Source organism: Parambassis ranga, chromosome 2, assembly GCF_900634625.1.
Source record: "Parambassis ranga chromosome 2, fParRan2.1, whole genome shotgun sequence".
Classification (NCBI taxonomy): Eukaryota; Metazoa; Chordata; class Actinopteri; family Ambassidae; genus Parambassis; species Parambassis ranga.
In genome coordinates, this window is record NC_041023.1 from 29,035,857 (window position 1) to 29,060,456 (window position 24,600).

Here is a 24,600-nt window from a genome sequence, read left to right on the forward strand (position 1 = left end):
AATAGACACAAATTGGCGAGCTTTGGCTTTTAAAGGTTTGCAGTGGTCAGTCTACAAATACAGCCACAGATATCTACTAAGGCTTTTAATATATCACTTTATAACATACACACAATATTTGCCTGCTTTTCAATTTGATAATCATTTGACTTTAGAAACTTTAGTACAGGGACAGAATACTGGGAGAAAAGACAGACTGAAAGAGGGCAAAGTGAGGGATGAGGAGAGGGGGAGACCAGGATGGGGTGAATAAGGCGTTTGTTTGTCCCTCTCCGTTGTCCTCCCTGGCCTGGCCTGGTGCTTGGTGCCTGGCGTCCAGGGTAATTTCCTTTCATAGCGACCACTGCCATCCTTGCATTAGCATTTTCACTGCTGTGAGGGCAACATTCAAGTGTGTGTGTGTGTATTCTTGGTTGCTTGCTTACTACGGGCCGTATTATGCAGGGACTTGGAAAGACTGAGAGAGGAGAGCAGGGCCGAGACATCGACCTGACATCGCTGAGATCCACAATGCCGGCCAGCGGCCCTTTACAGGTTAGTGCTCCCAAAAAACGACAGAGCCAGCAACAGATAGAAACAGAAAGAAAGTTCTGCATTTGTTCGCCAGTGCACTCTCTCTCTTCCTTCTGTTTCCCCTTCTCGGTTCCTATTTTTCCAACCCTTTCATCTCCATTTTCTTTCTTTGGTGGTCACTCTGAATCACCGCTCCTGTCCTGGCTTTACCACAGAGCTGTGGTATGTCCTGCCTACGTGAGAGCTGAGGATCAGAGGGATGCTGTGTGGCTCTCTGGAGTAGGCTAAGTGTTTCTACTCTATTCTAAGACCAAGATACGATCTTCAACATCCATCAAATATCAATTAGGGCCTAGGTGCAAAGGCTAATAAAGTCCTCTAGTGTAGCTGTGGGTCAAAAGAACAGGTACGCACTAATGCCAACCAAAGGGGGTCAGCGTGAGGGGAACTTTTTCATCTTTTAATGCCTATTTAGTTTAATTCTTAGAGGATGTTTCTTTCGCAGCTTTCCTAAAGCAACCACACACACCCATACACACACACCCTGTCTATTGCTATTCATCTTCTGTATCAGTGTCAGGGGCAGCAGTGTTCCTGCCCATCAACCAGCACGGCTATCAGTTACTGGTATATTTAGCTACACAGTCTCTGGTGAACAAAGTGCTATTACTCAAGACAAGCTGTGTGTGTGTGTTTAAAGGGTGAGTGTGTGTAAGTGACACATGTGAGAGAAAAGGCCTAGCTGAGCAAGAATGTGGATGTACAGTACATGTTACATTTTCATAAACATCTCTTTGGTACTTTTTGGTATTTTTTGTCAGAGTGTCGACAATTTCAAGGAACATAAGAAAAGCCGGGCCATGTGCATGTAAGCCAAAAATCTGCAGAGCCTCAAAGCAGTAATCTTGTGCACTCCTACCTGTAATCAGTTCAGATAAGTTGAGAGTAACTATTATGTGGTTTGTCCTGGTGAGATTGCCGTCACAACTTTTATGGAAAAGTAACTGAGGGACTCACTGTGACAGGAATCCAGATGGCATGCCTATGTTTAGAGGGGGCTAATCGCTAGATAAATGCACAGTTGTTAAGAGACAGCAAACTGTATAGGAGCTCAATGTGCATTTTATAGATTTGTCTAATTTAAATTACTTCATTCTGCTTATTTTCTGCCAAAAATCCTACACTAGTATTTTCACCGAATCTATGAAGTGCCAAAAAACTGGTTGTTTACCTCCCACCTCCAAACGCACCAGTCATGACTGCAGCTTCTGTTCATTCAGCTCGGTTGCACTTTTTTATTTTTTTACACTTGAGTGTGGACAATTTTACTATTTATTATAGTGACAAATATGTTGGGTTTGGTGTATGAAATAATGTGTTGATAGCCCCCCCCATGCTGGTAATATACTCCACTTCTGGGTACTGTAACCACAGTTAGCTGCCACAGCAGTTGACACTAAAGCCTGGTATGTATTTTCACAGCAATTGGCAAGAATTAAATTACCTATCAATAACCCATTGAAAGTGCTGGCAAAGTAAACACAGATAAGCAGCTGAGAACCTATAGCACTATTTGGCCTGCAATCTGCCACTAGCTATGGCAGTAATGATCATATCATGCGTCTCAGAATGTAAATGTTTATATCCACATATGCCAACCATTCATTTCAACTCTGATGGCTTAATTATATGTTGACAGACATAGAGAGAGAGAGAGAGAGGGAAAACACGTGGTTGCCTAGAAAGCGGAAATGTGCATGCGTGTGTGCACGTGTGAGTGTTAAAGAAATCCCATCCTGTATGTCAATGGCAGCTCACACTTGTGGTTTGTATGTGTTTGATCATTGCTGTTATGTTACGCATCTCATATGTCAAAGCTATATACTTTTAACAGCTGGATGGACGTCTGGTTGCTACTTATACATTATATGCAGCAGGTCTAGTGATGTATATGTTACATTTAGTCCTTATAAAAAATGTGAAAGAATGATGATATAAATGTAATGGGGCTATAGCACATGATAGTGATGTCAAAGCTAGGTAGGTAGTTTGATAACCAAGTGTTCAAACTACAACTACCTTTATTTTTTAGAGTGAACAACAGAGATTTAGTGCTAGCTTCTCTCCTAACAATGCTAACAAGCTGACCAGCAGTCAACTAGCTTGCAACTTAAATACTCCACTGGGATGTTTGCTGGGTTTATAAGCTACTGTAAGATAAACCCCTTTTATTTGAACCTCACAGGACTTTAAATGCTGATGATGCCTCTGGATTCTATCTGTGACGCTGATCAGCTTGTCTCTCAATGGGTCTCCTCAGTTCATGACATGTTCTCAAAGGAAGGCGTGTAATTTGCCGAAATTGGATTTATGAGGTTTTCATGTGAAGTCTGTGTGAAGCTGCCATGATGAATCTATTCCTATGGTGTGAAAGCTTTACACCTCCAAGTCACTCTCTATGTATAGTGCACAGCAAGTGGGTGTGGAGTGTGGATACAGAGTTAGTAGGAATCACACGGCCTCTCCAAGCATGACAGTTGTATTTCAAAGAACCACCACACTTTCAGAGAAGGATGGTTAAGTTTAGCAACTTTACAAAAAGAACACCAGCCTTTAATCTTTAAGGTATGTTTGTGATTAGCAACTTGTAATAAATAATAATAATAATGAGTGCCTGCTCTGAGGTAATCAATTGTATCTCAAGTTTTAGTGAATGCAGCATTAAGAGATGCAGAAAAATCTGCATTTATTTTCTCAAATAGCCAGTAGTGGGTGACTTAACTGACTCAAAAAAGTGAAAAAAAGATGGCAACAGTAAAAGTTTAAGTGTCAAAAAAGCCATCAACAAATCTTCAGTGACATGACTCTGTCAGCTTCTTACATATAAGCTGCATTAAATGTACAATTTTTTGACCTCTGAGTGGTTGATGCATTAAAAAAACATGGCTGCCTGCCAGATAAGCCATGAACAGCAGCTGAGCTTTACCCCATCTAGCTACTGCGATGAAAAAACGTAGGGGGCCACTTCTTAAATTTAAATTGCTTTTGCAACACAATCAATCTCTCAATTGTCCTTGAATTTTCTAAAGTTGAACTTAAGATTTAATTCCCTTAGTAGGTTAACAAGGTCAGTTTAGGAGCACATTTCTATATACAGTACAATAGACATTGCTGTCTTTGCATCAAGGTGTAAGACATAAAATGAAAGTCAAAATCGCAGCAACCCTACAAGCATGACAGTAATATTTCAGAGATGTGTGAAGTCATTTCTTGAATGTGAGCGAGCCTGAACTAGCCTTCGGGTGACTTTGGCAGATGCTGGAAGGGCAGGGGCACTTTAGGGCAGGTCTTGCATAACAAATAATAGAAAAGACAGTTTAATAACATCTATAGTCAAGATAATAGAGGTACAACAGCTTGTTTCCTGTCATTTTCTAGTTTACGTTACATCCCCCTTTGGTCTTATCTGTTTTACCCTAGATATACACTTCTGCATTCCCTACTGTGTTTGTGTGTGTGTGTAACCTCCTCTTGGCCCCTACATTGCATATGCCACATTTTGAGCGTAAGTGTGAAGTATGAGAAAGTGCGTGTGTGTGTGTGTGTGTGTGTGTGTGTGTGTGAGAGAGAGAGAGAGAGATTCTGGGAACTTTCATCTGAGACCCACCAGGGTCTGATCTTCAAATGACACGTTTAAATGACTGCTGCGTTGTGTAATGAGTTGTTTTTTATGTGTGCCTGTGTACAAATTGTTATCATTTTGTTGTTATATAAGCAGAACAAGTAGATTGTGCCTGCCCTTTCACTTCACCCTGCTTAGATTTATACTGCTGGTTTGAAAATCTGACCTTTGACCCATTGTCTGTGGTGTAGTTTGGACACTACTATGTGATGCTCAGCCATACAGCTACCAGTTTGGTTCAGATCAGACTCTAAAAGATTGCTTGCTCATAATAAAACCATCAAAAACAAACATAAGGATTGATTTTCTTTACTTCAGTTCCCTAAAGCACATTTCTAATGATCTAGATAATGAAAAAAATGCCAGTAAAGGGCATATCCTAATCTAACATCCAATAAAATGTTTTTTTCTCCTTCCTCCTTGTTCATTGATAAAATTCAGGGGATGCTGCTGAACAACAGAGAAAAGGCCTTACTCTCATAATGAGCTGGTTATCTAGCCTCCCTGCTACGTTGGCTGTTTTTTGTAAATTTAGTTTTTCGGTGTGTAATTTTTCATGTTCCACCCCTTCACTTCAGTGTTCACAAAAACCTTTCCCATCTGCAACAAGCTTCCCTGCCACTTTCTTGGTTGCTATGGTGATCAGTCCCACTCCAAGTATCAGAGTTTACATATCAACTATAAATGTAGACTTTTTTTCTTTGAGTGCAGGCTGTTAAAACTAGGTGTAGGTGTTAGATTTTGCTAACTTTTTTTCTGCTCAGTTCTTTTTCCCTTTCATGTTTTTCTCTATTTTTGTCTTCATTCCTGTGTTCCTCGTTCCATTTTTTTCTCTTCTTCTTCTTCCTCTCTTTTCTGTCCAGGGGGGGATTGTGTGTTTTCTTTTCATTTTGGGGGGAAATGACAGCTCACTCAGTCTGAATCTAAAACAGCTATATTGGAGTTCAATGCACGCGTGTAAGTTTAGAAAGAGTTTTCAAAGGAGTGTGTGTGCAAAACAAACAAAACTAAATCCAAGTTGAGTGATACCAGATGAAACTTCAGACCCTACCAAATATAAACAATTAAGTTATCACACACACACAGACCAGTCTGCAGGTCCCCTGCTCTCCCCCTGTCTTCATAAACCCTCCAATTATATTGTCACAGTGAAACAGAGCAGATATAAGGCGCAAAAGTCCTTTCCTTAACTCGCCTTTTAGTGGGATTTAACATCTTTATTCCCTTTTCTACCAGTGAAAGACTCATGCTTTTCTCTGCATGACACATCGCATGAAGGTGTCGTTTGTCAAATTAAGTAACGAGCAGCCTTAAAAACTTTAAACTGATTAGTTCACTAGAAATAAATCACACTGAGTGTTGTGTTACACTTTTGTTCCTCATCCACTTGTTCCAGTTGTGTTCGCCAAGAAAGAACAGGAACCCCCCACACACACACACACAGACACACTCTTGGTGCTGAGGCCCCCTCAATGAGACCCACACAAGCACACGCAGATGCACATAAATCACAAAATACACACTTTTAAATCCAGTGTCAATATTTTTCACAAGCTTTTCTGCACACACCCTTCTTATAAAAACATGCTGTTTAATGTCTTTCTAAGTATTTATTTTCAAAGAATGGAGTGTTGCTTGTCAACGCCACATATAATCTGCCTGTATTTGACTGCAGTGGTTTGAGGTGCCATACACACAATGTAAAAGGTGCAGTGTGCCATGCACTGTGCTTGGATCGCAGCCAAACACATCTGCAGAAAAGCACATAAAAGTGGATATAAACATGTACAGAGTCATAAACACACACAATGCTAAAGAGACTAATGTGCGGTGGTTTGATATGATGCATACAGGCTGTGTGTTTATATAGGATCCCCAGATGGAGACTCCCTCGTCTCACACTTGGAAAAGAAAGTGAAGTTTTCCAGCTTTTTGTTTAAGAGTGACAGAGTGATAGAAAACACCTTTCTGTGGTGGGGTGATGCAACTCTGCATGTCCAGAGCAGGAAAACTTAATTTATATGGGCTGCAAACAGACAAACACACAGAGAGAGTGACCCCTGTGTTTGTTGATAAAACCTGTTGCTATGCTGTGGGGCCAGTGAGAAGTGTGTGTATGTGTGTGTGTTTATGGTAATTGAAGGGTGATCTGAAGGTAAATACATACTTCTCTCTCTATCGGTGCTTCCCTCCTCTCCAGCGGGAGTGTTAGGTCATCGGATAAGACAAAGTGTGTGTGTGGGAAACAAGCCAGACCTGAATGTTTCTGGTCAATGCGTGGCTGCCAGTGTCTGCATGCTTGTATGATAAGTGATGTTATGCACTTATCATACATATAGCTTATTGACCTTACTAAGTCAAAACAAATAGTATTTAAATGCACATATACAATGCCATTCATTATGTCAATTCACTGTGTTGTTTAGGACCACTTGTGATGACTAATCTAGAAATAATTAGCACTAATCCCTCAATTCTTTGAGGATTGAATCCCCTGTTCAGGTATTACCAAGACATATTAGAAAAACAGTTATGTTGACACGTGGCTATAAGCATAAAAAGCTTGGATTACATAATTGTTAATAAGGGTTTTAATAATCTCAATAAGTTCATCCAAAAACCTACAATTGACTGAGCATTTGTTTTTTTTATTTTTAAGTCTATTATTAAGACCCAGTAGAACATATAAACATGCTGTGTATTATTATTAGTATTAAGCTGCTTGCATGTGGGAACAAGTGGGAACCAACCAGGTTAAAAAATCTTTGCTAGCATGGCCAAAAGTTGCAGTTCCTCAAATGACCACTTGAGGTTATTTTACAGTAAAAATATGCATTTTTACAGACAGGCAAAAAAAAAAAACATCAGCAGCTAGGCTTCATTTAGCAGCTTCTGCTCCAATAACGCTCCTTTTTTTAAGGCTGTGTAGTGAGTTATGCATCGAGCACAGCAGTAGGTAAACACCAGGGCGTATGCACATTTTTTTTTTCGTATGGGTGTTTCATCCACACAGATCCAGTGTTTAGGAGCTCGAAAACACTAACAATACACAACTTTTTTGAAACGATGACGCCACAGCTCCACCTCTCCCCTAACCTGTATGCACTCCCTCCGACAACAAACTACTGAACTTATTATTGATTTTACGGCAAAATCTTCTAGGAGTAGCAAGCAGAAAATAACATGTTTTTTGATTCATGTTATTTAATTTATATCGCGCGTGTTTTGTGTGCATGCCCCCTGTCCTTTTTGCATGTTTCTGTGGAAATGTGACAGCGCCACTCACAGGCCTGGCATATGTACTGCAGTGGTTTCAGTGGAGGAGAGACAATATGGATACTCCAGTCTGTTCACAGCTTGTATACATTGGTCCCAAGAGGCCAGTATACAACAGGCCAAACAATATACCGTATAAACACAAAGTATGCAGCCTGAACAACTGAAACACAGTACATCACCAGACATTACAATAGTTATATATAGTATATAAATACACTCTATTTTTACTATACTCAGTGCATAATTAAGTTTGTGTATGAGAGGTTACTAAGGCGTAACACTCCCTCTTCAAGCTTGGTTTAAAACCACTACATTTTCTTAATACAGTAGGATGATGCCATGTGAGGTCATGTGTGGCTTTAAGTGTGTTTAAAGGAGAAGAGTGGGCAGCAGTGATTAAGAGACAGGGAGGCGGGTGAGGTTCTGTCTTACCTCATCCCGTCTCTGTCGCTGATGCGCCTCGGTGCCTGCGGTGCTCATGGGACAATTGTTGCCTTTAATACGATGAGATCACGCTGGATGTGAAACAAAAGGCACTCTGTTATTAATTGTTTTGTGGCATTGACTCAGTGCTAAGGGATGAAAAACTCTTTTTTTAAACAATTAAGGTACCTATAAGTGGTTTTTGATTGTTTTATTTATGATTTTTCTATGGTGCTTTGTCAAAATTTGATATTTAGGTTACTGGACAGGTATAAAAAAAACTATAATTAGCAACAACCATGTCCATTTTATGCTCAGTAAAACTATACAATGCAAGCAATGCACTGTCAGTGTAAACTACTTTAACAAGCATGTACTTATGTACTCTGCTATATGTTGTGGGCTATTTTGAAAATTCCCCATGACCAGACACATAAAACGTTTCACAGGGTTTTCTCTCTCAGTTGTCTGTCTTTACAAGCCTGCTGTGCAAACATATATATCATATTTATAAGCCTCAGAGGACATGAATACATGCCTGAACTGTTCAGCTGCCTTTGCATTGTGTGTGTGTGTGTGTGTGTTGCGTTTGAGGAGTATTGAATCATTTTAACCTGTTCAGTAAAAATAAACATCCAAAACATGTCTTAAGCAAATAATAATAAATCCTCTTGTCTGAGTAGCACACAGAAACTCTGCTGTTCTTTTTTACATGTTGCATTACAGCGAAGCTAAACGCAGCAGTAATCTAAACAGTAAGTTGTTTTTCTGTTTATTATTAAACATTGTTTAATAGTTTCACGTACCATTTGCACTAAATACTCTGAAATGTCTAAATGTAGAATGTTTAGACTTTGTGTATGTTGTTTTTTTTTAAAACAATAGATTAAGATGATTATGATGTTAAAAATGGCTTACCTGTAGCACTCTGTATGGCCAAATCCTCTGTGACAACTATTTTTTGCAGTGCCTTACTTTAGGTTAATCCAAATACGGGTAAAGTGGCAGAGCATGATAACAGAGGGGGGCAGACGGTCACCTAAACAGGCAGCTTGTAAACTGAGACGACACCCATTTAGGCCTTAAATATACACAAGAAATTACGCCCAAATAACTTCTAGTGGTCACTTAAGGAAATGCAGTGTTTGTGGGGTGGGTTGAACTTACATCCTTATTTCCTTGCTTCCTTGCCGACTTCCTGGCAGTAAAGATAAAAATCAAAGGAGAACCGTTACGCTGAGTGCTGGAGGCCTGTCTCAGTGGAAAATTGCCATCCAAGCGATTTAACACTTTAATTTCCAGCGGCGATGGTACATCACAGTGTTGAGGTTATATGAAATTACATACATGCTTGTTGAAGTAGCAGTGACCAGAGCCTTTATGGATCTATGAGCCAAAGAACTCCTGAGGAAACTTACCAGGCAGCTTCACTGTGATTTCCTCCCTTTGCTTCAGTTTCTTTCAGCACATGTAATTCAGCTTTATTGAAATACATGAAAATGATATTTAGTGTTTCATTTAGTCTGTTATAGGGTTTTGCAAACTGGAAATGTGCAGGTGTGTATTAAAATATGGAAGCATGTGCATATGATTGCAGTGGTCATGTTGACCGGTTGAACATTCAGTTGCAGGTAACGGTTGTAAAACTTCCATCTGTCACAACCTGAATAAACCAGAAAGGACTAACTTGCCAGCTTGTATATTAACCAGTACTTTGAGGCGCTATATCACTCATTAGAAATAAAAGAAAGTGGTGTGCACATCAGAAAAACAGCCTTTCATGCACCTTTAGAGGCAGGATACTCATACTGATAAAAATGTACCTTCTGATGTACTACACCATAATTACACTGCTAATAATTAAAGTAAGGAATAATATGCAGAGTTTAACCTTGAGGTGTTTTTATCATTTTCTATAATGGCTGGCCTGTTGGAAATTATTTATTATCTATTAAGATTTGTATTTATTTATTTTAACCTGGCTTTTTGGAGGTGATCTTTCCTGGTGATCAGAACAGCATCACTGGTCAGTTCTGCATAGCAACAGCAAAAACAGACCACACAATGTACAGACTGACCAATCAGCTGATTCTCCATTTTAACATAAAAGTTTTAGCATGGAAGCATTAGCATGTAACATTGGCCTTTTATTGAAGTTTTAAGTTGCTGTATGTCTGCATGAAGCTCTAATTTTGAATGTTGTCTCCTTAAAAAACTATTTTGGATGCAGCCTCGGAACAAAATAGCAGCATTCGTGGAACTCAGGAAGTGGGAATGCCCACATTTGGACAAACGCAGGGGAAGGAAGTGTGTGTGTGTGTGTGTGTGTCTGTTATGGACAGTGATGAAGGCCGAGCCATAAAAGCCAGGAAGTTGCTGGGAGGAATGTCCTGCGATGTCACACATGGCCGAAGCCTGAAAGCTTGTAAGCCTGAGGAAGACTTAAACTCCAAACATCTGTGGGAAAAAAATACAGTGACACTAAATAAGGAGATATTCTAAAGTGACAGTCCTTCATCTCTTCAGTTCTTTTCAGTGCACCTGTTCACACCTTAGCCCCTGCGGCACAGCTCCAAAACACATTGAGCTATTCATACAGTATAGCCTATAATATGCACTCACATCCTGCATTAATGTGTCCCTTGTTTGTTTTGGATACAGGCACTCTGGTGTGACTGCATGTCAAGATCAAATTGTGGCAAATTTCCCTTTTTCATTTTGTCAATGAATTATAATTACTCCTAACCACAAGTGCTGTGACGACTCATTGTGTACTCACTGTGTTGTTGCACTTCTCTGTGGTTTTGATGACTCATGTGTTTGACTTATTTGTTTCAGTTTCTGATGCTTCTGATGATTTTTTGAGCTCAAGCATAACACACATGGACTATGAAAAACAATTTCTGCATTATTTAATAGGTGTTTTAAAAAGGGGACCCACGTGTCATTGGTGGATGCAATGAGATTGCTGGTTCTAGTGTATCCTGTTCACAAGGATGTAGTACTAAAATAAATAAGAGTGCTTATGTGTATTTAGTGAGATGAGATCATAGTTGTTTGAAAATGTAGCGTTCTTTGGTAAACTATATATCAAAATATAGCTACAAGTCAAATATTTATAAGCAAGCACGGCTCAGTGTTATGAATGGTATGTTTCCATGTTCACATTACCTCTTTGTCATCATATTAAAATGCTGTACATCAGCATTTCTACATTTCACATCAACTGACAGTTATTTAAAAATATTCTAAGAAGTTGTTTTTCATAGAAGCATTTAACTCTAAACATTGTTTCATGTAGCGTTTGACTGAAATGACCAGTGTGCTGCAGCAGCAGTGGTCTGAGACAGCATTCGTCTGAATGGAAGGTCTGAAATCACTTCCCACAGGAGCAAACATCTGCCCTCAAGGGTACTTAAGCAACTCACCGATGACCTCCGACCTCCTGAGAAAGAAGGTGCAGTGTGCAAAAAACTGTTTATCTAATTTAATAACATTATTAGGTCCCTTTAATGACAGTAAAATGATGAATCATTTAGATATCTTGATTTATTTCCAGTATTTGTGATGTTCTGGTTCACAGAGTGCACATATGACTACAGTGCAACCTTTTATGACAGGTTAAACGTTACTGAAATAGACGAGGAATTCCAGCTATTGCAGCAGTTTTCATCCTCACAAAGACTCTTTGACATCCGGCTGTCGACCTTTCAAACATGCCTTCCCTATAATTATAACTTCAAGCAAACACCCAACAATGACTTTTTACAGCTCTACAAATCATGCTGGAGGGGGCAGGGGTTTCTTTACATGCCATTGTGTGAAGTAGCCTACATGTGTATTTCCTCCTGTAATTGCAGGACGTAAGATTTAGTGTGTTTGAGCATGTGCATTACTCAAGTAGTAGGAGCATAGGTCTGTTTACACGTTCACATTGTGGAGACCTGTCGTCCTTTTGGGAACAGAGAGAAAATCCCCATCATGTAAATCATCAAACTTTATGTCTGTGTATTGCTTTTCTGCCTCAACTATTCATATCAAAGTTCTTTATAGTTTCCTCAGTCAAAAGCTGTGACACAAATATATATTTTTAGAAGATGGATGGATATATAAAGCATATCCATCCATCTTCTGAACCCGCTTTGTCCTGTAGCACAGGGTCACGGGGGACTGAAGCCTATCCCAGCTATATATGGGTTAGAAGCGTTGCACACCCTGGACATGTCACCATATCACAGGGACACATACACGGACACACAACCAATTTTCACTCTATACAGTATATGTGTATGTGAAACTACAGCTTGATTTGCAAATATCTGAGTTTACTTATTTCAAAAATATAAAAATAATTTGCCTTAGTTTGTCTATGCAAGCAAAGTATAGTGACTGGCAGAACAATTAAATACCCTAGAGTATTATATATTATTATATTATATAAATGAATGGATTTTTGTGTCAACACATGCCGCTAATTTAACTTCCTCTCTATGTGCATGTGGCCTAAGCAGTCTGTGGGGCGAACTCTGTTGTGCTCCATACAGAGAGCAGAGAAGTGTAAACCCACAACAATGTAGAGACAGAATGTCGTGTAAATTACATAAAAAAATTAAGGCTATTTAATTAGTGTAATAAAATAGGCAGACAGACCTGTTCTATAGGAAAGGTGACCCTAAACTTACTTTTGTTGTAATCTGGTTAAATTAATTAAAATAACTTTCATTATTATTATTATTACTATTATCATCATTTGTATCTGCCATGTTCCTATACTACTCCAAGAACCAAACATTGGCTCTACAGAGGGTCTTTTGCATTTTTGTTACTGAAGTGGCGGCCAGAGCGAGGGATGTTGGAGAGGTACTCATGTGGGTGCAGTTTGCAACTTCAACACCAGAGGCCAAAAAAATCACATAGAGTGGTCCTTTAATTTGAAAAAAATATGTGATGAAGTGAAGCACTGAAGGACACATGACCTGTGGCTGCTCTTTTGCAGAGTTACAGTGCAGCTTCTCTGTAAAGGCAAAGCTAGCTCAGAATATAGTGATCATTCCCAGAGCTCTCCTCATTTCACTGAGTGACACATTCAAGAGCTTTTCTTTCTGTTGTGTGCTAACTCTGGCTTGACATGCCTGTCGTTCCTGCTCTTCAACACTGATCTTCACGTCAGAGAAATCTGTTTGGAGACAAGAACATTTCTGTTTATATATGTGTTTGCAATGTTGCCATGGCAGCATGTAGGGAACACGCTGAGGGTGTATGCGCCTATACCCACCTGGCACATGTACACAAACACACGTTACACCCAGATTAGTTCGTGCACACACACATCTGGCACACATTTCTTCAAGGATATGTAGCATTCCAGATGATCCAATAACAGCAAGCAAGATACGTCAACCTCTTATGCAATATACTTGCTGATTGACTGACATCAGAGGAGAACCAGGTGTTTATAGACTCTGTTTTTAGTCTGAAACACACACACACACGCACACACACACAACCGACCTGCACCTGAAGGCACTGTTAAAAGGCTTCATTGTATGCTTTAATCAACTGGGTACATTTTAAGTTTTTATATATTTTATTGTTTTGTTAAACTTTAAGCTCTGATACAGTAAGAAAACACATCCATCCAATAGAAGTAATACTAAAAACATTTTTGAAAATTACATGTCATGACAAATGACATGTCACAGCCGTGCACCGGAGTCTGTATGAGGTAACACCAGAGGCTGGGGTTTCCATCTAGTCTCCTGTCCATGGTTAAGTTTAAGCATTAAATCATTTTGTCATTTCAAGGAAAGATGACAGTTTTGGTTAACTGTAAATTAACACACTATATTTCAAGTCACTGCAGACTTCTGTTCTGCATTAAACCTGACCCACAGTGTTCCCATAAACTGTGAGAGTTTAAACACAAGAAGAGAAAGACTGTAGCGACTACAATTAAAGCCGCTACAACTGTAAGAGAGAATGTTTGTCTATTTGCAATACATAATCACATCACATGAGAATAGTCACAAGGCAGCTATTTGGGTATTTGCACCCAGGGCCATAGAGAAGCCTCTAAGTTCCAGGTGTAAATAGCTACTTTGGCTGCTCCACCTTGGTTGTAAATAGCATTGATGACATGTGGGTGCTGCTCGTATTTTTTCTCAATTAAATTATATTCATCCAATTTGGTCTACATTACATCAATTACAAAAATGTGTTTCACGTTGCGGGATAGGTGTGTCTATAGAGGACAGGTTGCCCTGGGATGCCCCTGCCTGGCCAGGGAGGCCATCTGGCTGACTCACTGATATGTGAACCTCTGTTACATCATGTGGTTGTGTTCTGGAATGTAGAGAGTCAACTGATATTATATCACTGCCACCCCTTTCTCTTAAACAGAGCCAGATGGAAGTCCAAACGTGCACTCAAGTGATCATATGTATTAGGTCGAATATGGTGGTTTTGGTGGTTGTCAGGTATGTGTGCTTTTCTGTGTTTGCCTCGGTTACGGAGACACATGTCAGTCATGCATTAACTACATAATGTTAAATCATACTTTAAATCTTTCCCATTGTTGTCTCTCTTTGTTGCAATGTGTGTGGCCCTTTGTGTCAGGAAGAGTCTCACTACACTCAGGGTTAGAGATCAGAGGTCAAAGGTCACCGAGCTTCTGTGATCACTTTACGCTTCTTTTTAGTCTCACAAACTTTATAGTCAGCTTGAAGGACTCCATTATGGATAAGGGCGATCAATGTCAGTACAAAAGATCTGCTAACATTACCCTTTATCAGAGTGCATGAGTGACATCAAATCAATGGAGCATATAAAATAACAATTAAAATAAATATGTATAGTAGAAGACATCAGGCAAAAATCCAACATTTCATTAGTGTGAAATCTTTAACCTCTTTCACATGTGCTCCTAAATCATATAGCTAGCTGACTTTTTTTGTAATGTAACGTCAGTCAGAACAGTCATATTGGAATGTATACAACTAGATTCCTCTCAGTTCTGCTCTGGCAGCTATACAATCCCACTGATTCTGGCTCTGATTCCACATCCACACACACATACATCACTGTGAAAATAATAGCAACAATAAGTGTGGCTGTGGCACCCGTGGTTGAGTGAGTTGTTGACTAATTGTAAAGCTCCCTCGCAGGCCCCTCTGGCTCTCTCACTCCTCATTCTTATCTTCATTTAACATCTGCTCGACGCTGATTTCGTAAGGTTCTTGAATGTGCTGTACATTGTGCTGGAATCTAAACCACATTTTTAAAATAAACATGATACACAAGGCAAAAAAATCTGAGCAATACATATTTATTTAAATCTGAATTAAAGACACACACATTTTTTTTACCCCATCCTTCTCAAACAGACCTGTTTGAAGAGAAGAGGGTCACTCACAGTAAAGATCTAATACTTACTCACAAAGCTAATGGATGTCTGTGCACATCCTGTCCAGCAATTACAGAGGTGCCCATCCTGCTGCCTCATCAAGTGGTGCAAATGATTTTATCCTGCACTCAGAGTACAAGGTAGAAGGGGGTGATTTATGTGGTAGTAAATAGGAAAAAGGAAAAGAGGAGGTTGTATCCGGTGTGTTAAAATGACACGTGGGTCAGTTATGCCATAAATGACACAGCAGGGATGAGCTTCATTAGGGAGACTCACTGTATCAGGATATCAGGATTTTGTTCATTTAATCATAACCAAGGACATTTACCATCACAATCACTGTGTAGGGTATGGATGTTATTTCATAAATAAAACATATACACATGAACCATTTTATGAATGTTTTCCTCTGGCACTTCTGCTAATTACAGGCCAGCAGGGTGACAGTTGGTCATGGAGCAAAGGTCAAGGGACAATTGTAGTTATAAGTTGCAAACCTTCTACATGTGTGTACATGGGCTATAAATGGTGTGAGTGTGTGTGTGTGGGGGGGGGATAACAGACACACGCTGTCTTTTTCAATGTCAGAGTTCACCTGGTTGTGTGCATGTGTGAATTTTGCCCTCTGTTTGTTTGTCTCTAAACGTAAGTCTGCTCACTGGCAGGCCCACCAACACACCTCTCAGCAGCGCACACAGAAAAACAAATAAGCTGAAAGTGAGTGCTTCACATGCTGACCCGGGCGACCCAAGAGAAACAAACCCTGAAAATTTCAAAAGGTGACATATTTTTTTTTTTTGCCTTTCACTGGCTTTTCACATTATCTTAGCCCTGAATACACCTAATATTAATTGATATGAACAAACATAAACAAAAAGGTGCCTGTGTGGATTTTTTTTTTTATTTGCGTGTCTTGAACTCACCTGGGCAGGTTGTGTGTAGAGGGTTTTTGACCTTTTCATTGAAAACAGTTCCCTGCTGTGGCCAGAAAAATCACAACAAAACCACAGGTGACTAAAACAAACAGTAAAGCTGTGGGTTGTAAAACCATAAACTATGTCATCTGAAACAATTGATTAGTGCAACCTTTAACTGTTTAAAATACATGTTGAGAATCACATACATGTGGCATCACAAACAGTTGAGACGTGACAAAAATCCAGATAATTTGCACCAACATGAGCCAAATAACTACAATTCTTCAAATGGCCACTAGAGGCCAGCTCCAAAAGCACATCGGTCCCCATAGACTTCCATGTTAAAATGACCAACTTTGCAGCATAGACAAGGCTCTATATCTCTGGACTTATACTTGGATTAAGATGGTGACTGTCAGAGCCAAACCGCTTTCCAGGAAAACTACGGATGACATCACAGAGGGCTTATCTATCTTTATTTACTTTTAGTGATCACAGATAGTTATTTGGAATCTTTTCAGAATATGCAATGTCTCTTCCTGTTTTGTGAAAAATCGTTGAGTAAGTGGTTACACAAGACACTGCTCTGCTGCCAGGAGGCCATACAAAGAATACACAACTCGTCTCTTTGTCACCGCCTCTCTGCTGGCCCTTCATTCTGACTCTTCTTTTTTGTGAGGCTATCTGTTTCTCTTCATCTGCTTTTCTGCTCTCTTCCCTTGCTCGCCCTAAATGGTAGTTACATAAAAACCGAACAGAAAGACGATGCCTTCAGGCACAGAGAAACTTGGAAAAATGCAGAAGAGAAAACAGTCACCTACACAGTGAGACAGACAGACAGACAGACAGTAAAAATAAGAGACTAAAAGAAAACCAGAGCTCCACTCCTAGTTGGGCTTCCCTTCCCATTGGCTATTACAGTGACCAATGGGAGTCCAGAGGTGGAGCACTTCCTGTGAAGTCAAGGGGGGCCTCCCATGTGGTCTGGTGTGTGTATGTGTGTGTGTAGTTACAAATGTATAGATGTGCAATTTTGCAGGCATGTTTTTATTTAGATTTGCATATATGCAAAGTGTGTGTGACAACAAACCTGTGTGCACACAGTTATGCTGCAAACTATGAATCATTTGTTTTAGTGTGCACTGTATGTATGACTGTATGAAGTCAGTGTGTTTGGGTGTGGGTTGTGTACATTCTGTGATATGGCCCTGTGCCCATGGCTGGGATCAGTGGATTTCAGGAATGGGGGTTTTACAAGGACTCTGGACTTCTGGGAAAAGTTGACTATATGAATAGAATCCATAAAAAGCAGCAGGGAAAAGACAAGAAGGGCTTGTGTGCAGCTTGGTGCCTTGTAGGGAGCCTGTGTGTATGAGAATCTCATTGATGTTAGTCTCAGCTACTGTCCATTATTACTTTGCTTTTAGGATGTGTTGATATCCAGAAGATGAACTGACAAGCACATATGCCTTTACTGACTTCACCTCTACTGCCCCCATGAGGCTGACAGCTTGTCAAATATAGTATGTGGTACATACTGTGCCTTTATGTCTACCCAGAATATCTTGTAGTACCATCATCAAATCCAAATGGAGTTTCTTTGACCAGACACATTAAAACTACAGCAATTGCTCACAAAACAGCCACCTGAATGTTACTTGTTTACATATTTCCTGCTGGAGAAAAGCCCCCTCTGCTCTGATTAGTCAGCTTGAATCGCCTGAGTAGGCCCCTCCCACCATTCCACCACCCCACAGGTGCAAGTTGAAGGACTTGAAATTTCATGCTTCATTAAACATAAAATTAATCAACGCCCCCAAGTGCAGGATGAGTCATCAAAATGTTTTGGGAGAGGTGTTAACCTTCTAAGCTTGGCTACTATAAAACTGCACTATATTAGCATGCACAAACACATAAATGCATATTTATGCTTTAACTTATTCTACAGCCAGCAATGTTAATTATTTTAATCATACACATTTAATAAAAAAAAAAGTATCATGAGGTCGGCCTTGCTTCATTAAAATGAGCAGCCATCACCCCACAATTATTATATAGAGTTATGGACATATTGCAGCTTCTAAAATTCATCATATGGATTCCTTCACCAACAGGGTTTCAAACTCAATAAATATTTCAATGTTACAAATTATATCAACTTAATAAGTCAAAGGGAGCATTTTCTCATTCCTCAAAAGTAAACGTGGAGGAGCGGCTGAGCCACGCAGTCGACCCCGGGGTCCTTGTGATGGAGCAGCTCTGAGGTTGGCTGGTTGTATTTCACAGCTTCTGAGGGTGTGTAGCCCTGCTGACCCTACTGCAACTATTTCTTTGGGATACTGCTGTAAATAAGAACTTATCTCCTCCTTACCTGTCTGCTGAAACAAAGGCTAAAACAAAATAATTTATGGCCACATTTAATAAATCAAGGTTAGTGCAGATTAAGCATGATAAAAGCACAGTCAGTACATTTAGGGAGACATTACACTAAGTGAACACACATGGCCTGTAAAACTGCCATTCCAGTGTTTTGGTTGTGCTGTGTGTGTGTGTGTGTGTGTGTGTTTTGGCGGCATGCCCAAGGCTGATGTTGATAAAGTGTGACCGCAAGTCCCCAAAGGAGAAAAGATGGAAACATGCCAATACACATGCATACTTTTTTCCCTCCTCAGTCTATTTCTATGTCTTTTTTAATCACTTCCTTGCTACCCTCTCTCTGTTTCTTTCTCTCACACACTCTCAGAAAAAACACACAAAAGGCCATGCTACATGTGTTCATAGTGTTTTGACAGTCTTACAGTTCTTGGAATCGCTGACTAGGTTCTTGGAGGATTACCCAATGTTGATCAAACTGTACTGCAGTACAGGCTGTATGAGGGATGGAATTAGGAATATACCCTAGTGTATCACTATATATTCATATTTAAAAAAAATCTGTGCTTAAAAAAAAGCATACTTTTTTAACGTTGTTAAAGAGACGGTTTTTGTTTGGTTTTTGGTTTGTGTCGTTCATGCTGTCCAAAACCAGAAAACAGCTCAACTGCAGCACAAGTATGAAAAGCCGCAGACCTCATGTGAGGTCAGTGAAAAGCATTTGTTACCAAAGTGCACCTGGCAAACCACTGTGTCCACACAGAGGAAAGCACGCCAGCACTCATGGCTGAGAGGGAGGGAAGTGAGATGTAAACACAATGACTGTCAAAGGAAGACACCAAAGCGTCCGGGACTGTTTCACAATGTGTCCCACTCCCTTGTTGTACTAGTACTGGGTGGGGGGGTTCCAATTACCCACAGAATTACTTGAAAAATGACATGAATGACCCTGCTTATCTTTGCTTATCAGTCATGTCGTGTGTTTTTGCTACACACTCTGTGCTTGTGGCAATAATAGATTACTAATTTCGTGTCATTTAATGTTGATGATCTTGCTGTAAAACGACGGTTAAAGCTTAAAACACATAAACATGACACATATCTCTATGCTTTTTTATCCTATTAATTTTCTTCCACTTAATCCAGGGTCGGGTCACAGTGGCAGCAGCCTAAGCACAGAAACCTAGACCTCCCTCTTCCTAGTAGCCACCTCCTCCAGCTCATCCTGGGGGATACAAACTAATTTCCAGGCCAGATAATAATAATAATAATAATTGAAACCTTTATTAGTCCCACAATGGGGAAATTGCTCAAGGCAGCCCAGCAAAGAGCGCCATATACCAGTGAGTACACTGGAGGCTATGCAGGTAAAGTGTCTTGCCCAAGGACACACAACAGTGACTAGGGAGGAGTTGGGATCGAACCTCCAACCTTCCGGTTACGGGACAACCCTGCTATACCGCTGCGCCACAGCTGCCCATAGCAGACATAATCCATCCACTGCATGCTGGGTCATCCCTGGGGTCTCCTCCTGGTTGGACACCTCCTGGTTGAACATTTATGAATAACTTTAGTCCAGAATAAAATTGAAATAAACAACCATCAGACCAAAACCATTTCAATCAGGAGAGACTCAGTACATTTATTGTGACACAAAGAATTAGAATGTGGTTTGGCGTTTTAGACCCTGACGCGATGACCACATCAAAAGGGGGAAAGAGCCGGAGGAGAGGTCCTTTGAATCAGAAGGGTGCAGAGTGAGATATCAGGGATGCAGCTAGAGAGAAGATTGGTGAATGGTGTGCTTTGATCAATGATGAAGACAACAGAGTAGTCCTGATTGAACTTGCGCTAAGAGACAAACATGAGAGACAGCGTCGAACAACCACTGTATGTGCACAATGTCAACGCCGTGCTTATTCTGCAGCAAAGAAAACCACATTACAGCGCAATGAGGTCATAAAGTACAATGTGTCCCCAGCGTGCGCATGATTGACTCTATGTATGTGATCTATGTCTTCCTCAACCCCGTCATTGTTTCTGCACAGCCTAAAGAAAAACAGACTGGTTCCAGCCTGAGGTAAAATGATCCATTTGTGGGGAAAATATGTTAATCTATAGCTCAGACTTAAGTAATCCAATATGTGCAGTCTGAGTTCTTTAACCATTAAAGATTTGTAGTCTCTAACATGTGCTGTGAGTGATGTAATAAGGCCTTATGTAATAATGTTTAATGTTTTCTTTTTGTTGTCATCTCCCTGCACTCTCTCTCTCACACACACACACACACACACACACACACAGATCCTTAGCCGTGTGAGGCCAGATATTGATGCTTTTTAATAATAATATAATAATAATAATTATTATTATTATTATCTGGTAATAACCTATATTGGTGTGGACAGTCTTTGTTGCCCTCTGCTGGTTGATATATTTTTATGTCACTGTATTTTATTTGGCACTCACATTTTTTTATTTTTATCTGAGATGTTTTCTCACACTTTATTCACTGTTATTTGATTCAGGGTTGTTGTTATCACCTAATATGTATCATTCTTGATATTTCTGCAGAAGTCTTTAATTTGTATTTTTGTCTCTTTCAGGGAGGATCAGCCTCTAATCTGAACATGAACCTGTACGCTACAAAGAAGACAGCAGCTGAGGGGATGCTGGATGTTGCTCTGTTCCTGGCTAACATCACACACATGAAGACCGTCATCGAACAGGGAGCTGGATACAGGTGAGTGGCAAATATTTTCAAAATGAATCATGTTTTAACAAAGAAAGACTCAAATTATGTTTATTATTTTCTCCTCAGGTACTATGCCGCTGTCCTTACACTCATTTCCTTCTCCCTGGCTCTTCAGATTGTAGCTGGAGTCCTGATCATCATTATTGGTGAGCAATACAAAAGCATAAAGTGTCTCCAAACTCCCTCCTCAGTGTTTTAACCGGCCACATTAACAAACTAATTCACTGGCACAGCAGAGAGAGAACATTTCTGTTCTTTTGTGTCGTTATTTTTGGTATGTGTTTGCACATGTGTGTTGCAGCACGACGGGATCTCAATGAGGAGGCCAATCAGAAGCGCCTGGACAGTCTGAACAACACCGTAACCATCATCATCTTCCTCATCTTCGTCACCAATATCTTCATCTCTGTCTTTGGGATGGAACGGACTGGCCTTTTTCCCAGGATGCATTTCTGACTTTCTGATGTATGAAATTTTTATATGTACCGTAGATTAAGAAGACACACAAACACACACGGCACATCATGTGACTTATTGTTCTACTCACTTACTGTACTAACCCAGCCTCAGTATTCTGATATGTTTTATATTACCTAGTATGAATGGACTGTAACAAGGTGTGTGTGTGTCTCTATTTTTTCTGTCTGTCTGTGGTTGTGTTCTGGTTGTGTGTGTGTGGTTGGGTATGTGTGTTTGTGTGCACAGCTCGTCTGGAACTGACCCTCCTCCCCTCTTGTCGGAGGTGGTTGAACTGTCTGAACAATCTGATCACCGGCATCATCTGCCTCACCTTCATCGTCAACATCATCAAATCGGCCTTTGGCACACAACGCAGCTGTTTACTGCGATGGCTGTTTCAACGCTTCATTCTATGAAGCGCACAATTAGCAGACATATGTAGCTACAGTATGTACATTCTTAAACTTAAGCACACTGGACTATAGTTGTGGTGTGTAGTTTTACATGAATAACTTTATTTTGAAGCATAAACAGAAATAAGCCAACATGAAACTGCCATTTTACTAACTTTTTTAGCAAGTACACTTGACACCTGACTTGTGCTGCATTCCTGTTTTTGTTTATTATGGCAGCTTTGACCACTGTTGGTGGGAATATTGATACATTCTACATTAGGTGAAGCTGGTTAGCTTAGCTTAAAATTTACCAGGGTTTTAGCAATCTCTCAGCATTTCAGCAGGAAGTTTCAATTTAATTCCAGTCTTTGTGCTAAAAAGTGAGCTGGTAGCCATAGTGCTAAGCTAATGCTATCGTCATGTTATTGATGCCAGCTGCTTAAAAACATATAGACAATATTGGTCTTTTTCATTAGCTTTGGGCCAGTAAAGGGAAATGTGCTACATTATATTGACTGTTATATGTTATATAATTATATTATATATATATATATATATATATATATATATCATATACAATATGCCACAAAATGTTGACAAAGGCTGAAGGGTCATGTGACTGCCTGAGGGGTCATGTGACTGCCTGTATTACTGTACAATTGTTTGCATGGTGTAATTCTGAGTGAGCATGCAAGCACCAACTGTATGTGTGTGTGTGTGTGTGGATGGGTGTGTTTGAAATGTTTGTATGTCTGTCTGTGTGTGTGTGTCTGTTGTAGCCCGCAGGGACCTGAATGTGGTGTCCAATCAGAAACGACTGGACTACTTGAACAACATTACTACAGGCGTCATCTTCGCCACCACAGTGATTAACTTCTTCATCAGCTTCTTCGGATCCAAGAGGACTGGCTTCTTCCGCTGGCTGTTGGCTCGACTGCACTTCTGACCCACACTGTAATCCAACTAAAATATTAGCATTCTAACCAACTATAATAGAAATGTGTGTTTTCTTTGCTGCAATAATATGCTTAGGTAAAAATTGTACATTTTTGTTATTATATGTGCCTCTATTTTTATTGGATTTTTCATTTTACATGTATTCTTCTGTTTTCTTCTCTGTTTTCTTCAATACTTTTGTTTCCAAACATGTTTGACTAAATTAACAGGCTTTGTGGTTCAATATAAGACAAAAAACAGGGTAAACTAAATATGCATGTACACATTCTCCTCTACAACACTGAATAAACGTAGTCGTTCAAAAGAAATTGGTGCTATCCTTATTGTGTTTTTACCTAAGGACTGTTTCATTGATGGCTGACAAAGTCTGCACCTGGTGTAATCTGAACTCCTTTGTTCTTTGATGTGTGTGTGTGTGTATGTGTGCGTGTGTGTGTGACACAGGCCGTCGGGACCTGAACAACTCCTCTCTGCAGAAGCGTCTGGACTACCTGAACAATGTAACAACCATCATAGTCTTCCTCACCACAGCCCTCAACTTCTTCATCAGCACCTTTGGGATGCAGCGGACTGGATACTTCCCGTGGCTGATGATGCGCATTCACTGAAGCAGTGCTGCACTTTTAAACAGTGCTGCCACACACTCACTCTTTACCTGCAGATTTTTTTTTCCATTTCATGTGAGGCTGGACCATGCACAACAAGATTCAACATTTCTTCCTTGTTAATATATTCTAAGAATACATCATAATCTGCGTTTTGTCTGACTCATAATCTATATTAAACTGTATTTTTTTGGCTCTCCTCACCAAAATATAAATAAACACAAGGGGTCACACTTGTAAGTAATATTATTATCTATATAGTTATCTGTAATGGGCGCCCTTTCCTTCTGATAAATAAATGGTGCCATCTAGTGTAAAAAGTCATAATTACATGATGACTCATTAAAAAACAGGTTTTACAGTTAGGAAATCACAAAAACACAAACAAGCTAAACACATGTTTACACATTGTTATAAGTTTTAATTAATGTCTTGTGGAGAAGTGTGTCCTTTAGTTTTCCTAAAATAAACTCAAAGGTTATGCTCGATAACAACCTGCTTGTTGTTGTTTGATGAGTGGCCCCCACTGTAATCCACAACGTGACCTGTAGTGTCAAATACACTGAGCACACATGAAGGCATTGAAGCAGTCACACAATATTGTGTGTCCAAAAATGTTAATCCAGGAGTGAAGGACCAAACATCTTCATTTTTTTAAATATGCATTTTAAATACATCCCTCGGGTCATGTCTAAAGTCTAAAGAGTTAAAAGTTTGCTTCAGAGATGCGTTTACTGTACATAGTACATATGGTAAAACCTGGGAAAGGAAACACAGGGGCAGCAGTCTTTGAGCCACAATGAACTTCGTACCGGTGCTCCAGTTTAACTGGTGATTAGA

General features: G+C 39.9%; 1 protein-coding gene across 4 annotated transcripts; it reads left to right on the forward strand.

Annotated features, from left to right (window-relative positions):
* Positions 1-334: 334 nt before the first annotated feature.
* On the forward strand, positions 335-24,030 carry LOC114431882 (ninjurin-2-like). 4 transcript variants are annotated; one of them, XM_028399554.1, is made up of 5 exons: positions 335-534; positions 21,196-21,332; positions 21,411-21,490; positions 22,978-23,152; positions 23,600-23,726. In XM_028399554.1, the coding sequence occupies exons 1-4, from the start codon at positions 439-441 to the stop codon at positions 23,142-23,144; spliced, it is 480 nt and encodes a 159-aa protein (XP_028255355.1). In that variant the 5' UTR covers positions 335-438; the 3' UTR covers positions 23,145-23,152; positions 23,600-23,726. The 4 variants fall into 4 exon arrangements, with proteins under 4 accessions (XP_028255355.1, XP_028255354.1, XP_028255357.1 ...); XM_028399553.1 differs by lacking the exon at positions 23,600-23,726 and adding an exon at positions 22,050-22,250 and having other exon boundaries at positions 22,978-23,056; XM_028399556.1 differs by lacking the exons at positions 22,978-23,152; positions 23,600-23,726 and adding exons at positions 21,646-21,809; positions 22,050-22,139.
* The last annotated feature ends 570 nt before the right edge of the window (positions 24,031-24,600 follow it).

Bases quoted from the DNA above. Each gene is read 5' to 3' on its own strand.
- LOC114431882 (XM_028399553.1), top strand. From the start codon at position 439: ATGCAGGGACTTGGAAAGACTGAGAGAGGAGAGCAGGGCCGAGACATC. The intron at 535-21,195 runs GTTAGTGCTCCC...TGTCTCTTTCAG, and splicing joins CGGCCAGCGGCCCTTTACAG to GGAGGATCAGCCTCTAATCT. The intron at 21,491-22,049 runs GTGAGCAATACA...TTGTGTGCACAG, and splicing joins AGTCCTGATCATCATTATTG to CTCGTCTGGAACTGACCCTC.